This window comes from Seriola lalandi, unplaced genomic scaffold, assembly GCF_002814215.2.
Source record: "Seriola lalandi dorsalis isolate HSWRI2012SDOR001 ecotype SW California unplaced genomic scaffold, Sedor1 jcf7180002052119, whole genome shotgun sequence".
Classification (NCBI taxonomy): Eukaryota; Metazoa; Chordata; class Actinopteri; order Carangiformes; family Carangidae; genus Seriola; species Seriola lalandi.
The window spans coordinates 28559-46947 of record NW_019522672.1 but is presented as its reverse complement, the minus strand read 5'-3'; the positions used below and the strand labels follow the sequence as shown (position 1 = coordinate 46947).

General features: G+C 39.3%; 1 protein-coding gene across 1 annotated transcript; it reads right to left on the bottom strand.

Annotated features, from left to right (window-relative positions):
* Nucleotides 1–2882: 2882 nt before the first annotated feature.
* mapk13 (mitogen-activated protein kinase 13) lies at nucleotides 2883–13878 on the bottom strand. Its single transcript, XM_023399782.2, has 12 exons — nucleotides 13656–13878; nucleotides 11414–11543; nucleotides 11166–11224; nucleotides 9918–10023; nucleotides 9470–9499; nucleotides 7948–7995; nucleotides 7491–7605; nucleotides 6768–6839; nucleotides 6197–6276; nucleotides 4885–4963; nucleotides 4255–4428; nucleotides 2883–3905 (listed from the first exon to the last, which is right to left on the bottom strand). Exons 1-12 carry the CDS (start codon nucleotides 13766–13768, stop codon nucleotides 3820–3822), a joined length of 1092 nt encoding a protein of 363 aa, XP_023255550.1. The 5' UTR covers nucleotides 13769–13878; the 3' UTR covers nucleotides 2883–3819.
* Nucleotides 13879–18389: the final 4511 nt, after the last annotated feature.

The window sequence follows — 18389 nt, the reverse complement described above, 5'->3', positions numbered from 1 at the left end:
CTGGCATTTTCGACGTGGCTTCCTCATAGGCCACTGATCACAATTTCCCTCCTAGTGGTTAAAGAGAAAACAAATATAATATGAGAAGTCTTTGGTGTCAGACTGGAAATAATAGTTAATATATTTTGTATACTGCACAGCAAAAACCATTTGATGATGATACAGCAAAATATGAAAATGTTCTGCCATTATTTCACCATTTAAAGTCCAACTGAAATCACATTCAGTTATCCCTTTTTGTAGTCCAAAATGCCAAGTTATTTTTTAAATATATTGTTAATAGTTCTTATTATTAAAAAAGGGAAGAAAATAGACCTTTGGAGAAATATCAGAAATGCTCCTTTCCTCTCAACTCGCTGCAGGGGTGAGAGTGTCTGTATTTGATTGACTGCAGCTGGCGGGCTGCCAGTGTTGGTGCTATGAGTGGGCAACAGAGACTAAGCAAACAAACTTGACTGTAGCCTAGATGTCATGGACAGACAGTGTGTTGTTAGCAGCACTAAAGAGTAAACATCACAGCAGCATCTAACCGGACTGAAGTGACATTTGCAGGTAAGTTTACACGGACTGGTATTCTGTTGTATTCATGCAAAACTAGGGCACGCCATTTTAAAACAAAAAATATATATTAAATTGTCATTTCTATCTATCTACATTTATTCTCTGCCGATTAATTCCCTCTTTTGATCAAGAACTAAAGCAAATTAATGCCATTGTTGTAACAAGGCCAAACAACAACGACGCTAAACTTGCTTTGAACTTCTTGACATATTAAGTCATTCAAAACACACCTGTCATGCGTTGTATGTTACTACACAGTGTTATTAGGCAGGACTGTCACCTGCAGCGTGAACATTCCTTCACACACCTCAACTCACAGCACACTTGCTCACACAGTGCCGGTAACTAAATGCATAGAGCAACGTATTAACAGCTAACTAACTGTCGCCCTGACGCTTACTCTTCACTGTCTAAACACAGAGAAAAATTGTCTGTAGATTATTCTCGACTTTATCTCATTAACTGTTGGCAACTACTATCACTAGCCACAACACAACGGACACATCCAATCAGCTGTCAGGAAAGTATGACTGATCCACTCCAGAGCCAATCAGCTTCAGCAATACAACGGTCTCAACAGATCAGTGCCCTTATTTCGAGAGTAAAATGTCAGCCATATTTACAGTTTTAAAACACTGTTAAAAGCTCTTCTACAGTTTAAATCTTTATAATAATTTTATAATTTTGAAGCGGTGCATCATCTTGTAAATTCGGCATGAGAAATGCACATTATTTTGACAGTATTCCGGTACGCTGACATAAAAGTACAGAGACAAGTAAAAGATATCAGCTAGCTAGCCTGCTAACTTAACAGATTGACAGTACTAACGTTAGCTGGCTTGTTATTTTTTTTTACCCTTGACAAGACGCAAAACAAGTTGATCACTGCCAGTTAAAACTGTGTTAAAAGTTCTGAACCAGTCAACAACATAGAAGCAGTAGGTAGCAAACATAAGCCATCTTACCTATTATGGCAACTGACTGACACAGGTAGCTCGACAGCCGGCGGTCTGAAGCCGCCTCTACAGTAATGGTTTCCTAGCCAGCCGCCTAACTTGCTGTACTCCCGAAGCTAACAGCTATCGTTAGCCAGCTACAGTTTGCTGGTACAGCCGGTATATTTCGCTATTTTAAAACGCATCAGTTTCTTCACAACACGGTATTTGGGACGCAATCAGTCAATCCCAAAGATTTGCTGAGAACAAGAGTGGTATATCTGCATTAGTAATTTGAGAAACAGCTTATTGTCGACCCAGTTTTGTGAGAAGGAGAAATACTAGCCTCCTTCGGCTAGCTGGCTAGCTATTTGGAGCCTAGAAGTTCTAAATCGATATTAGCCAAAGTAAGAGCATAGGACTTCCGGATATACCTTTCAAAATAAAGTCATAAGTGGTGTATACTGCGTACACCTCTAATTCAACTCAAAGAACATACATTTTACATGAGACTGAATTTAATAACATCTTTGTTTATTTTCTTGCCAACATGTCTTTTTCACAGTATTTCAGTGCCATTCTGACATTATGAGAAAGGATTATCAATGCACACGGTGAAGTGTGGCAGAAATTGGATGAGCAACATTACTGAGAGTGGTCAAGGTAAAGTGCAGAGACGATCTTTTCTTACACTCTTCTTATTTTCAGATTTGTGTATTGTTATTGACTTATGCACCTACATTTAATATATTCTTTTTTTTTAATTCTCTTTTTAAATATATTTTTACTGCTCTTAAATTGTAAAATTCCCCCCATCTTGTCTGAATATTTCCTTCTGTATCATTTTCTGAAGATTTTTAATTTACATTATAGTGCATATAGATTTGTTTTCAAGCAATGGGCTTAAATTTAGTTTGTATTCTCTTTCCATGGGATATCCGGGAGAAATTATTTTAAAATAAGGTTTTGCTAAATTTAAGATAAAGTTTAACTTTCAATCTCAATAAATAATAATAAAACGGCCGGGAAAGTGCGTTATGCTATTCTTTTTTTACATTATTCTGTCAACTTTTATTTTGACGGCAAAATGCCTCACTTCCGCTTTTATGTATCGCCTGTGGGCTACCTTGATAACAGCAATTAATACAAGTTTAGCCCGCCCTCTTGACGTCACCAGGCCATGATTTTCGCGCGCAAGCTATTTAACAGGGTCAGTGGCAGATCAGGCTGTATTGATCTTATTATCAGCTTTAAGCATTCTAAATATGTAGTTACAACACGGCGCCATTAACTGTATCTGGACCGTTTTCTCTGATGTGGTGCTTTGGAAACCTGACACTCGTCCCTGTCACCCCCATGTACATAAGACATGTGTGCACACATGGATGCTCATGCTCATGTTTATTCTCTATTCATATGCACACATGCACAGACATTCACCCACTCAGAGAAAAAAAAAGAAAGAAGTGACAAACCAGCATCACATTTTAAGGTATTACATGGTTATTATCAGTCTCAAGATGTCCTGTGCAGGATCCCCTTTCAAACAGATGATGCAATGAATTAAACAGAATAACCTTAATCCCAATGAATGATCACTGTGCAATATTACACATCACAAAGTGGCCTCTGAATAATGTACAAGCCCAGCCAAGTACATATTAAAAAGCTGCTAGATACTGAAAACAACCACAAGGGTTGGGCTTAAATTTGTGTTTAAGTGTGAAGATGGTATATACAGCATGGCAGGCATTACAGTAGTGCAGTATGGACCCACAGGTGATAAAAGCAGACATAAATTAAAAGGACTAGTTGCTTTGAGCATCATACACACTGTCATGGTCCCATATTCCAACAGACACCTGTAACATATTGCACATTCACATTGTAACTGCTAATCTTTTGGGCCCCTCACTGGTCAGGGGTTTTCAGGGATTTGTTGGCAAAAACCCAGATCCAACCAAACCCCTTACCTGAGAGATGCTATTTTCAATGCAAAAAATAACTTTATACATATTTTGTCTTATAGTTTAATTGGAAAACAATTTTACAGTAAATCTTACAGTAAACCCCGTGACATCTGGTCACAATAAATTTGCAAGACAACTCACTGACAGGGAATGTGTGTCACACAAAGCAATTTAAATTTAGGAAATAATTGCACATTATAAAAAAAAAAGATTTTAAGATGATCTCTCTTCTGAACACTGATTCAAAATCTAAACATCTCCAGGCTAGAAGAAACAGACTGAATCCATGGTTAGAGTATACAAGGGCACCATTGGCTGTATTCTATGTTGGTTGGGGCACAACATTCATCAGGTCACTGAGACATAGTCAGGGTGTTTTTCCTCTTGGAGTCCCGCCGTGGGAACGGCACAAAGTCTCTCACCTCTTTGAAACACAACCCTGTGGGTAGAAGGGGGAAACCATTAGTTTTCTGCAGGTGCAGGATGTCTATAATAATTTAAAGAGGACTAATTGCATGGCGTTTTAACATTAATTATTCATCACCACATTAACAGAAGTTTTGTGTAGTTGTAAATCATTCAACATGGTAAAAAGAAAATGTCTATGATTGTAAAACTGTTCCCACTATGAGACACAAGTATGTGACTTCTGTTTATATCTGTCTCATATAACGCCATAGAAAAAACAAAAACAAAATCCAATCCATATTTACGCCACTCTCATCTGTAATTAATTACATCATGGTAATTTCTTTCTAATTAATGTTTATGTATTTTTTTTCTCTTACGCTTCCACTCATCCAGGGACAATGTGGCGTTGTCGTGGCTGTCATCATACGTTTCAGGCTCACGAAAGTCGTCCTGGTCCCTCAGACCGTCGAAGTATGGGTGCTCCAGAGCCAGTTCCGCCGTGAGCCTCTCGTCTCCATCGAGAACCAGCATCTTCTCCAGCAGGTCGATACCTGCAAACGGTCAGTGGTACAGAAGAACGCAACGATTTGATCGAACGTAAAAAAAAAAATGCTCAAATTGTAGACGTCAGTGAATGTGATATTAGCCATGTGGCAGATTTGCTGCAAACTCTCCAGTAGCAATAATTAAATCGGTTCCAAAAAGAGAAGTTTTTCTGCTGCTGCCAGAGACATAAAATGTATCATGTAGAGAATTTCTCCTGATCTGGATCCTCCTCACACTGATTGTTCAGATCAGTGATTGGAAAATCTTTCATGAACACGGTACAGGGGCAGTGTCACATCATTCAAAAGACAGTAAGGAGTAAAGGAACCTGCTGTTACTATGACAACAAACTCCTGACCCTGGACTGCTTTGGTGGGCCACTGTAGTAGTAGACTGGAATTATGCTGAGTCTGTCCGTGTGTCAACCTGGACCAGGAGGGCCAGCTGGAGGCTGGACTCACCGTGTGCGCTGGCTCTGGTGAACAACGTTGAGAAATCTTTTCTGGGATAACGTGGAAGGGCCTTCACATAAGTTTTGGCCTGTTTTTAGAGACAAAAAACAAATTGGAATGCGAACCAGAAAAACATCTTACACTGACTCTCTCCAAAAACAGCACCGTAAACCAATTTTGCAGACATGTTTGGTATCAAATCTCTGTAAAAATATGCACTGGAATCATTTTCCGTGTACTTCAGCGGCTCAGAGTGTGGGTTCATTATCAGGTATATAAAGCTGATGAAAAATTGGATAAAAAAACAGGGTCATTAAAATGCCTGAACAGAGAGAACATGAAGAACATGAACAGGCACTTCTCTTGCAAAGATAAAAATATATATTGGAGCTTTTTATGTGCAGAAATCAACAGAAGCTCACACAAAGCAACGCATGAGCCTCAGATGTAATAGACAGAAAGACAGTGATTGATTGTTGAGCTTGGTGCACAGATTTACTGCTAAGATAAGCTCTTACTGGTGATATCTGGTGGATAAAAATCCATATTTCTATCATTATTTTACACGTCTTCACTTACCCTCATTGAACACACCCTGCTGCATGTTTTTGTTGATGCCCTGACTTTCCCTCTAGTGCCACCCTCAGGACAAATTTTATATTTTTACTGTACAACTGGTAAAGCTTAAGAAAGGCAAAATCTTTTGTATTTTGCATTCCTGATGTTGTTGTTGTATCTAACATGTACAGTGAGACTGTAGCCTTGTTAATAATAGTGTAATATTGTGGCTGTGGTGTCATTGTTGAGTTCAAACTCAGACTAAGGAGAAAGGGGGGGGGGGGCTCTTTTAAAAGTAAGAAGAAAGTCGGAAACGGACGATCTGGAAATAAGTTTCAGTTTCAGACTGAGTATTAAATCAGCGCCGCTGATTTCAGGGGAAAACACCTGAGAGGACTCTTGGCATCTCGGAAGAGAAACACATCAACGTTCAGCTCGTGGTACGGTTTGGATTAAATGAACATTATCAACCAGAAGAATTGATTACTCTCTGAAATCTGATTGTGAGTTATAGGGATGTGAGAATATATTATTAGAATATATTATTATTGCAGAGGCATAAAAATGGCAAAAGCCACATTAAAGTGGTGATTGTATTAACCTTAACCTCCATCTTTTTCCATTTCAGACATGCTGGCTGACCCTCTGGGGTGTACCCCCTGCAGGACCCTGATCTCCAGGTGCTCCCTTACAGCCAACAACAGTACAGTCCTGCCAACATGCCCTCTACAGCCCTCCTCACACATACAGTAGCTTGTCCTACCTCTGGACTGTCCAGCTTCTGTATGAACTCTGGTCCAGGTACTCCAGTCACTTTCATGATCTGAGTCAGCTGGTCCATGTCTGGTGGTTGGTTATGATCAAGGATTTTAAAACCTGAGATGTTCTGGTGCTTTCATAAGCGTGTGTGCACAGAGAAGCAGTGGAAAGTATGGGTTTCCAGGCAGATCCATAAAACACAATAACAGAGGAAAATGAAAGCCATCTGATGAAACAGTGACAGCTTTATTTGCGATGAATCAACTGTCAGGTGCAACACAAAAAAGAACATAAAAAGCAAATATAAAACATGCAGGAAAAAGCATGTAATAGCTGAGTAAAAGAGATATACTGCATGTAATATGCTGTAACTGTCTTTTGTGTTCTGTGTTGCACCGGATTTATGATCAAATAAAACTGTCACTGTTTATTTAAGGGGCTTTCAATCTCATTTATCATTACATTGATTCGATGACAAAATACATTCAAACTTACAGTATATTTCCATTTCTGTACATTAGAACCCGTTTCATTATTTAGAATTACACAGGCTTCAATAGTGGATGAAAGGATACAGTCTTTTCCTTTGAAAAGAGTCTTTCCATTGATCATTTCTGCCATGATACAGCCCACAGACCAGATGTCCACTAGAATAAACAGGAAAGGAGAAAACACATCATTGAGAATCCAAGCAGAAAACACATCAAGAGTGTTTCAAATTCAGCTCAGTGGAGTAGAAATGAGGAAGGTGGCATTTATATGCCAGAGCAAAGTTCCTATTATCAACAGGAAGCAGAATCTATTGTGCTGTTTATATTGGGAATACTTGGTGAGTAATACAATCCTGTGAAGGGTATAAACTTGCCAGAGTTGCTTTCTTTGCTACACCCCATCCTCTAGATGTTGTTTACAAATTAAAAAAAAAACTCCCACAGAAACATGAATCCTGGGAAAGTCAGTCAGATCTGTCATTCAGTCTCAGCACTATAAGGCTGCTGTCAGACCCATCTGTGTCAACGTCTAACAGATTAAAGGAAAAGAAAATTTGTCAGAATGACACCCATGCAACTTCAAACAGGGTTTCATGCGGCAGCGACAGGATTATAATAAAACCTGCTGACCCGTAAAGTACCACACAAGCTAAAAGAAAGAAATCCCTGTAAGTGGAGTTGGGATGTTTTCACACGACAGACGGCGAACGGTTACAGTTACAGCACCGACAGGCCGACTGAGCAACCGAGACCACAGCGAGGAGGCAGGTACAGTTAGAATATAAAAAACAGCTACGATTGTCTTGCCAGTCTGGGTGTAGTGCATCCAGTTCAGAATGACCTCAGGTGCCCGGTACCAACGGGTCACCACGTAGCCCGTCATCTCTGCGTCAGTACTGCGAGCCAGACCGAAGTCCAGGATCTGCATCAGAGGCACAAAACTGATCACAATCTGGAATATTATATCAACAATATATCATTGATAAAGTGTTTGATTTTTACTGATATATATTGTTTAAGATATGTAACATTATTTTACACACACGTGTTTCTACATCAACGTTTCCTGAGCCACATTTAAGTGAGAATCAAAACAGCAGCATCTGTAATTATTAGTAAATCCACATGCTGTTTCCTGTATATTGCTAATTTTATAACATTTTCTGAATCTTATTACATTCTTTTGCTGAAATCTATTATTTGCAGCGTCCCCATCATTTCAGTTTGGTCATGTTTTTCTAGTGTAATCCTTAGAAGTACGAACCTTCAGTTCACAGTCTTGGTTTACTGCCAAGTTTCCTGGCTTTAGATCCTGTAGAAGAAAAAGAGCTGAGTGATGGTTTCTTACAGCACACAGTGATAAACAGAAAACGATAGCGCTCGTACTGAAGCAGCATCAGAACCGGGAACGGGAGGAGCTTTGGTGCTTGTAGTTCCTGCGGCCTGACATGGCTCAGCTGTTTGTCTCCATGCATACGCAGGGAGTCAATGGCGGGACTCAAGTATAACTGACTGTAGGTCTTACTGTGTCGTTTCTGCAGAGTCATTCATAAAATACTGTCACACAATGTGTGATCAGTATTAGTGAGTGCTGATAACACCTTCAATGCTTTAGGAATTACTACAGTAACAACAGGGTAACACCTTAACAGAGGACTGAGTCAGAGTGTGCACAACTGAGTTTCCTGCAGTTTAAACAACAATTACTTATTACAACCCCACACACTAGCAGCTAAATTAATATTGAGCATAACTGATAAATATGTTAAGGCTAAAAAGGTAGGACAGCAACATAGCATAGCATAAAATAATATAACAGCATAAGATAGCATAACAACATAAAATAACATAACCTATCATATCATAGCACAGCACAGCATAGCATAGCATAGCATAGTATAGCATAGCACAACACAACATAGTGGATAACATCCATCGGTGGGGGAAGTGCGCACTACTGGGGTGGTGTAAATTTTTTTTCTTATGTTAGGTGTGGGGGTGGGATGTGTTTGGTTTGGTTTGAAATACAGGTCTGTCCCCCACAGTGTTCAGGCTCCAGACCTTTGGAAGGGGGCTGAGACCACCAGGTGACAGGACCCTGTCTTCCAACCTGGAATCCTCCCAGAACCTCAGGGAGGCGCATCCCGTCCAAACTGTGCTGTGATTGGCCGACTTGTCACCCCCCCCCCCCCCCCCAAAAAAAAAGATAGAGGGATAGAGATAACGAATAACAGATTGGTCAGTTTCAGTTCTTTCCTGCATAAATCACTGTTTTCTTGAATCAATTACAAAGTTACAGTTTGATTTTCAATACGATTTTCCCGCTCCATGACTCTGTATTAATGGTGCCACTGTGATGCACTTAGATAACAAACCGGTGTCTATCTGATATGTAAGTGATGCATTAATCTAACTCTGCTTTCCCTTATTCCACACACACACCCATAGGTCTTGGCAGCCGTCACCCATGGGTGTGGCCTAACGTCTCTAGACACGCCAGTCAGACATCAGAAGTGGAGTGAACTCATCCTACCTGTCGGGGCAGGGTTTAATCTGAGTCGATAACAATGACATTAAATCACCATTTGCAAATTCTTCTGAAGTACAGGAAGAAGTGCACGTCTGCAATCTGAGCCAGAATCAACGTACGTGACAAAGAACTCAACACGTTACAGTTTCTTAATAAAACTCTGAGAAGGTCAATTTATCATAGAACAAAAAAACAGACCCAAGTTAAGGCTGTTTTTTCCCCTAAGCTGTACAACGATGAACTGACTTGTACTTACCCTGTGGATGATTCCGGCTTTGTGAATGTACTGCAGAGAGAGAGAGAGAGAGAGAGAGAGACATTTATATTGCATTAATATCTAAAATGTATGGTATGGTTCATTTTTGATACAGCTGGTTTTATCAATGTTTGCCTGTTTGCAGTATGAGCTTTGAGTGAGTTTTGAGTGAAGTTATACTTAAAATACTTTTGACAGTAGCAAACATTTTATTATATTTTAACAAGGTGCATTGATCTGTGCTTCTTTCCTTTCTTTAAATAACTTCTAATTCTTACATGCTACGACTGTACACTACGACTTTGTCTTCAACTAAAGGTTGAACCCTCAGCTGCACCTCTCGTTACATACATGTGTTATATAATTACCACGATGAAAGTAGAGCTTTTAATTTATGACTTTAAACGTTCTGACGCTGCACGGTGAAATTCTAACATCCCTGTCTCACCCTGAGTCCACAGAGCATCTGGTAGACCAAAAACTGGACTTTGTCATCTGAGAGATGACCCCGCACCTTCGACAGGTCAGTAAACATGTAAGGCATCACCAGGTAGCTGCGAAAAAGAGAGAGAGAGGTTAGAGAGGGGCCGAGTAAGAAGGCAGCGAGAGAGACGGCAAAGTGATTACCTCTGTTCAACAGGCCAGACATGACATAACAAATTAATTCAGTCAGGATCACAACTAAGCACAAAAAGAGGCTTTTATCCCACTTATTTTACACACCCTGTTAATGCTGTAATCGGTGTCTTTTCATACTTTTATTAAGGAGCTTAGGGTGCTTGTGTCTGTTTATGTAACTCTTAATATACAGTATTCTTCTTCTTTATGTGCTGCTGCAACAGCCACAGTTTGCAGTTTGATGTGTTCGTCTTATGAGCAACCTAAACTCTGAGTCACAGCAATGAATAATCATTCAATTCAGTTAAAGAAAATATGATAATAATAATTTTCTATGTTATATTGTATAGTTATTTAATTATACGTGGCAAAATAAAAATAATAATGTGCGTTATGCTGTGGCAGAAGGCCTAAATTAAAATTCACCACCGAACCTAAAGCTGACTGTTCCTTGGTTTTCTGAAACACAGAGTGGAAAGAGACCAATAAGATAAGATCGTGACGGAGAACTGTAACTAATTTTTGAGCGATCCTCGGCGAAAACCTGGCAGGCGTCGTGCTCTGTTCACTGTCACCCCGCTCGCTAACCGCGGAGTTTCATGATGGACGTTTTTTCCATCTTAAGAGTTCCCTCATCAAGACCTTAAATTCTTGACTGAATGGTAGATTTTGGTCTCTGTATACAGTGATTCATCCTTATGTAGTTTGTCACGAGTGTAAACTGTGTGGCCAAAAGTATGCGGACACCTCTGGGGCGGTAACTCAGTGTTTCAGTTTTGGGGCGCTTTAGCTCCAGTTCAGGAACATTTTAATCCTACAGTGATATTTCTAAATGCTATACGGAGTTATTTTAGACAACACAGCTGGTAACAGTTTAGATAAGACCCCTTCCTGTCTAATGACGGTGGTCAGTTCAGTTTTTATCTCATCACTCTGGTGACTCACCTATTGTTTAACCCCCCCCCAAAACGGCTCTGCAGTCCAGAACCTGTAGGCATTGCTGCAGGTGAATACTAAACCCGCAGATCACCAGATAGGCGTTGTCTGCCTCTGCCTGAGGGCTTTGCTAAATACTCACAAGTCTTGGAAGTCATTGAGGCTTGAGGCAGGTGTAAACACATCAAGAAGTCCTATCACCTGGTTGGAATGAAGGGGAGATGTGACGAACACAGAGACATGGGAGCAGGCGTTAGGAGCTGAAGTATTTACACCATATTATCATATCTATAATGCATAATGATTATTACCATCATGAGGCCAAAACCACACATAAAAGCTCCAGTCTGTTACAAGAAGCGGGGAATATGTCGGCTTTGATCTACTCACATTTTCGTGCTTCATGTGTTTGAGCAGCCGCAGCTCTCTGTAGGCCCTCTTAGCAAAGATCTCTGACTGGAAGGGCCTGTGCAGCTTCTTGATGGCCACTTTCTCTGTAGTCTTCTCATTTATTGCCGAGCTGTGGTGCATAATGGAATAACGGGTCAATGGCTGTGCAGTCTGAGTCTACGTGTGTCTTCTAGTTTCACAATGATTCCCCTCTTTTGAAGTGAGAGCAGTGGGAAAACGACTGAGGCCAGTCTATTTCGAGGGGTTTCGCTTTCACTAAGAGGCTGTGTGTTAAAATCATACGCTACAGCGAAGACGTTCTCACATGGAGGGACTCGTTCTCTAACTGATCGGCGGTCTGTGGTTTATTGAAAGTCAACATGTAAATGTTTGGCAGCTGGTGACGTGCATGTTTGCAGTGATCTGCAGGGCACCGAATCGTGGGAGGAAAGGCTTGTTAGGCTATTTGGAGCCGCGTCCACCAACACACATCACACACACACATCGTTTGTTCACAGCGCCGTGGACAACACTGATGCACTAATGTAGGATATTTCAGTAATTTGAACATGAACAGCTTCTCCATGCCAGAAAAAGATCTGAAAATAAAAACAGTACATCTCACACCCACAGTACGGTAACAATGAAACTGGTGAATATGTTTCAATTCTGTTGATTATTTCCTTCCTTCTTCTAATGAAAGATGTGCGATCCAGATAATGGTCGCTTGATCTCATTTACTCAGATGGTGCTTCTTTTAATAGGCGGATATCTTAAGCTTCAACAGACCGTCACTCCAAAACTATAAAGCTTAAAATCCTGGTAACTATAGTCAGTATATCTGATATTTGATATAATATCTGCAGCTCTGACAACAGGAGTCCACTGTGATAGATGTTTTACCATTTCAACTTTATGGATAAAAAAGCATTCTCAGAACTTTTACCTATCGTGCTTCAGTGGTCAGTCGACTCAGACCAGTGATCTATAAACAAACTCAAAGGGATAAAAAAGCAAAGCTGAGAGTGGGAGTTGCGTAACTCCAAAAACTGGCCAGAAATCAGTGACTATTTTTCTGAATAAAACTGGAGCTGATCTCATTCAGTAACTTCACAATGAGATCACAAAATTATCCCAAATTTGTTGCTACAGTATGGATAATCAAAATATAATAAAATTTCTTACACATGCAAAGAATAAATGTAAGACCAAAAAATATATATTTTAATTAGATTTAGGTTGGTTTAGTGCATGTGGTCTACCACAGTAATGAAATGAGAGCGGAGTGTGGGCAGGGCAGCAAGGTTATATCCTGTATTTCTATTATTAGATATATTATTATTTTATCTATTGAATTTAAGGAGGTTAATGATGTGAAATGGAGTTTATATATTACGATTACACACATATTCTGCTTTTAAGGCTGATTCTCATGTATATAAACTAGTTTTAGCTGATGGCTAATTAGTGATTTCTTGGGTTGGTGGCGTTCTGCTGAGGGAATTTATAGTCTTATTTATTTTTATTTGTACGATTATAGATCAAAGTGCATTTGCATAATGCTGGTATGAAACTTGACGGCAGAGTTGCATGTATGATAATTATAGACACATGGAGCAACTGTTACACACTGATTTTATTTATCTAGTGGAAGGTAAGTTGTGTTTCCATTATGACACACACACACACACACACACACACACACACACAACTTGTAGATACATGTTTACAAAGAGTAAGTAACATTTAGATTTCTTCAAATCTGTGTGCGTAGGTGGCACCATGTCATATTGTACCTTGCATGTAACTGCATGTAGAGATGAAAGTGCAAAGTGGCCATCTTTAACACTGACAGAGCCTCGTTTCCTCTGTTACTGCACATATTATAACATATATGTGCTGTGAGGTGTGCCTGGTCTCCGTGGTAACACATGGCACACGCTGTGAGGATGTGCTATAATATGTGAGGTGTAATAACTAGTTACATAAGTTACTCCTGTGCCACCAGTGTTGACAGTGTGTTGGTGCACAGGATATAAAACCCGGGCCCACCGTAGGCTGCCGGGGTAGCTTATCGTTGGTGAGTGCTGGGCTCAGATTGAGTATTTTCCACAAGGTCCAGTCCCAACTACGACACACACACACACACACACACACACACACACACACACACACACACACACACACACACACACACACACTTCATGCAGCGTACATGCACAGTAAATGGTAAATCACTCACCACACCGAGCCGTACGCCCCGGTCCCTATCTGTTTGAGCCGTGTGTATTTCTCAGCTACTTCCCACACCGTGCTGTTGATTTCCTCCCGTGAGAAATGTGCCCGAGCCTCCATGATGAAGGGGAGAAGGCGAAGCTGCGAAAAACTTCTCCTCCCTCCTCCTGTAAGCCTGTCACTTCTTCGGCAAGGTAGAGGCAAAAAAAAAAAAAAAAAGAAAAAAAAAACACACACACACACTGCTCAAGTACGAGGTGATACCGCAGACCTTACTTCCGTTCGTGGTTTTCAAAATAATGTCCTTTAGTAACGAACTGCGTGGGAGTAATGCAAGTGTAACGAGAACTGAAGCTAGCCGCGATAAAATCAGATAAGATCAGATCAGATAAGATCAGATATTCCTTTAAAAAAAAAACAACTTCAAAATGACAGTACCAAATATTGATATGTATTAATATATTAATATAATTATAGTACCAAATACTCACCAAAAAAGATAAATAATATAATTATATAATAAGTACAATTTAAATACTCAGATATAACAAAAAACACAAAGTATTTGTTTCCTTGTCGGTTTTTGCCCCCCATTAATGATAATGAGTATTTTCAATAAAATGGAAAAAAATCAATAACATCAACAATAACAACCAGCTACATTTATATCTGACTTTTAGTTTGAGATATTTTTGATTATTTTGTTTTATAAGACTCTATTGAATCTAATTAAAAAAAAACAAACAAAAAAAAAAACAAAATACTTTTTTATCTTTAATATTCCTGGAAGTAAACTTTATTTTGAAGGAAAAATCACCTAGGCTCCGGTATAATCCTCTGGTGGTCTTTACACAGCACCACAGTGTTATACTACTGCCAGTAAACTACAGTCAGTCTATTACAGCATACAACATGTTAAATCGCCTGGAGGACCATTTAACGGAGCCTCCATTTGCAAAAAAACCAAAACAACAACAACAACAAAAAACAGACATTTCACCATGAAAAGCCTCATCTACCGTGTGGAAAATAACTAAATGATGTAAACAGACTATACAGATCCCCAGTGTGAAAAATCAGACAGCCTGCATGCTCAAACATGTCAATATGACTGATTTGCTCCCACCCACACATAGTAGGTGTTACTTGTCATGAATAATTACTGTACATTGCCAGACGTTTATGAATCACGACAGCCTACAGCAGGACATTCACACTTACAGGGATGGACGTAAGCCTGGAGATTTTTACTTTGTACACAAATATGTATTTATTATCAATTATAAATTATCCATATCAGTCCTTTTCTTTTTTTTGTCCTCTGTAGTAATAATCTTTTACATATTTATGCTGTTGTTAGTGTTCTGACATGAAGTAACACTACCTTTTTTATTTTTTTAAGGGGTAATGTTATTGCTGTACTGTGGTTTTTAAATATTTGCATTAAAGGACAGGTTTCCCTTAAAGCCTGACAAGCCAGAAATACAACACTGAAATCTACAGTGTCATCATAACCCGGTGCTGCTCTCACAACAGCTAATAAAACAATGATAGTGAGCGGCAGAAACCGGCAGGTCAGAAGTGCACTTAACATAAACTAACCCTTTTCCACTGAATTTCTGTAGAGTGGTAGATAAACCTGTGTGATAACAACAACAACAACAACAACAACAACAACAACAACAACATTAACAATAACAACAACAACAACAACATTAACAATAACAATTCATTTTCAACTGTTATTTTCCTTGTTAAATCTGTCAAATTCTCCATAAATCCAAATGCATTTGAACTAAACCACATATGTGTACATGAATGCAGAGGGTTTCAAATCTTACATTAGTTATAATACACACATATATTATACTTACTGGGATTGCAAATTAGAATTCCTGAGAAATACACATATTTGGTATGATCCATTGATAACAATACAAAACAGAACCTGACAAATCATAAGAAATATGTTGTTAGAACAGTTGGGGACTATGTAAATGTGTGTTTCAGAGCAGGCGGTGTTCAGGTGGTTTTATGAACAGGGTGAAATTGTAAGTTGGACTATGAGAATAAAAGAAAATGTGTATTTTCTGTGTCTTGTGTGAAACTCATGTCAGTTAAATGTTAAACTCTTTTATTCAACTGGAGAAATAAGCAAAGACTCGTGGTGGAAGTCAGAGGATGGCGTGTATGAAATCAAATGAAATATTTATACTGTATGAAAAATAAATGAGTCAGTTAAATCCTATATTCAAGGTTAGTGATTTGCAATTTGAGCCAGTGCAGCTCCCATATTTCGGTGGCAGCATTTAAAGTAAAAAAAAAAAGAAAGCAAAAAGGATGAGGTCATTGTTTTTAAGGAAGCAGTAAGTTAGATCTTTACTGCTGGATGGCACAGAATGATGATAATAAATCTGTGAGAGTTGAAAGGGTAATGGATCAATAGCAATGACTCAGCTGTTGCTTGGCCAGCTACTGAACCTGCTGGCTTTCAAAAATCCCTTTCTATCCTGTCCTCTGTTCTGGAGAGAAAACATCCCACCCATCCACTGGAGTTTCAAGACGTAAACTAAACAAGTCTCTGTTTAGTCAAGTGATTAGCAAAGTAGACCAGCTTTAAGGAAGAGGAAACAGTGCCCTCTGCGTGACCAGGAAGACTCACCACAAATAACCGGTTTGACAAAATAATCTTAAGTGAGGGTTCGTTTTCTAGATTTGCTGAAAGTCCCGGATCATTTTTCACATCCCAGGTCCATTCCAATGGACAGAACTTTTTCTGGGATGGCTAGATGTGTGATGTACTGTCACCTGACTCCACCCAAATGCATCCATAAACTAATCAACATCACCTAAAGTGGATTGCAGTAAAGCCACACCCACTTTTTTCAGCAAGCACGGCCAACTGTGAAACAAATTTTTAATCGTGAGATGTTATACTACTTATACATGTCAAAATATCATATGAAAGATCTGACATTAGAACACAGAGTTTTAAAATCTTCATTTGAGACCCTTTGAATATTACACCCGCATCAGTTTCCCACTGTGTGTTTATTAATGCGACACACGTGAGAATCTACTGTATAAGCAACTGTTCAAACTGTGTGAAAATGTGAAATGTTTTGTTTGCCTAATAAGACCTCTCTGCTGCGGTCGAGTTACACTGACTTTGAACCAGTGAGGGAGTACAAACAGAACGATGAAGCTCCATCTTGTAAAATTGTCATATGATAAGTCTGAATCAGAAATGGTCTGTTCATGTAAGCAGGGTTTGGCATTTGCTTTGTTCCCGGGAAGAAGCCTATAGGTGGAAAATTTAGAAGTGCATTAGGGAAGCCATGAAAAATGATCAAGTAATGTGTATTTTTTTATACTTTAAGCTGCTTTAAAAGGTATAAACTGTATAAAAGGTTTGAATGGTTGTGCACATCTGTTAAGTGTTCAATCTGAGCACTGGAAAGCATCAGATAAAAGATAATACAAACCATTAAAAACAACCATAGTTTTAACTGCAGTGGCATGGTAAGTTTCTACGATCTTGTTTGTGTCCCAGCTCATTGATGCTGACTTCAGCCTCAACATAGTGCAGACCCTTCAGGATGAGGCTGATGAAAGCAGCAGGGCATTTTAAGCACTGGAAAGCAATGGTATCATTTTAACACAACATGATATATGAAAGAATTAAATGTTGTTTTTTTTCTCCACAAGCATAAAGCCCCCTTTCTCCTTGCACACCACTTTCCTTTTTTGCATTCTTGAGCGTTTCTCACACTGGTTGAGATTTCTGAGGTTGTAAAAGAACTGAGGTGAATGCTCAATGTCAGACTTCACAGTGTTTTCAAGATAATTTCTGTTGCACCAGTCGCACTGCAGTAAAGTGCTCTTTTACTCGCGGTGCACTTTATGCGATGTGACATTTAAAGCAACATTATGCAAATAAGAGCCTCAAAATCATTTTGATAGTACACTGACTTATAACAAGGAGAATGACACCTCTTTCATTCCCATTGAGCACCACCCCACTTCCTGTTCTTGCACCGTGTAACTCGGGTTGGCTTTCACTACCTTTAACCGCTCGGACTCAGAGCTCAACAGAATCGTCCTGTAATTACCACTTATGGCTGCAGAGGCTGCTGTTTGCTGCTGCTCAACAAATGTTACAGTCTTGCTTTAAAATGTGTTAAAAAACAAAAACAAATGGCATTAGCAGATCCACATAATGTGTGTACATCCCTCCCAGCGTGTGTGTAATGCTGTCCAGCCTTTCATGATGATTTTAATTAGTAAACAGAAAAATGGCCGGATGGGAATTACAATTTACAACCCACACTGGCTGAGACACAGATTTGTGTTGCAGCAGTAATGGCTCAAAGGTCCTTCCATAATTTCAAATCATGAATGACTGCTTCCATCTCAAACCAAAACATCAATTAGTTAATTAATAACATTACTGAGAAGCATTCAACGTGATGCTGCCAATTGATATCCACAGTCTGAAGGCTGATACTGAGACACTGAGTGTAAAAAGCAGGTTGGCAGGAAAACAAACCACTAATAAAAGTGAATCAGCAATATGTTAATTACCATATGACAGTCAGGTAATTCCAGTGGCTGAACATTTTACATAAGAAACAAATGAATGAATCATTATTAGGAGGAAGGAAGTCAGCCGGGAAGTTGACCTCATCGCAGCAGGTTTCATAAAGCTAAAATGAAGACTTTTAAAACCTTCTTTAATTTC

Excerpts from the sequence above, each read along its gene's own strand:
- mapk13 (XM_023399782.2), bottom strand. The coding sequence starts at position 13,768 with ATGGAGGCTCGGGCACATTTCTCACGGGAGGAAATCAACAGCACGGTG. Across the intron at positions 9,500-9,917 it reads AGATGCTCTGTGGACTCAGG|TACATTCACAAAGCCGGAAT; the intron begins GTGAGACAGGGA and ends CTCTCTCTGCAG. Across the intron at positions 4,964-6,196 it reads AGAAGCTGGACAGTCCAGAG|GCCAAAACTTATGTGAAGGC; the intron begins GTAGGACAAGCT and ends CTCTAAAAACAG.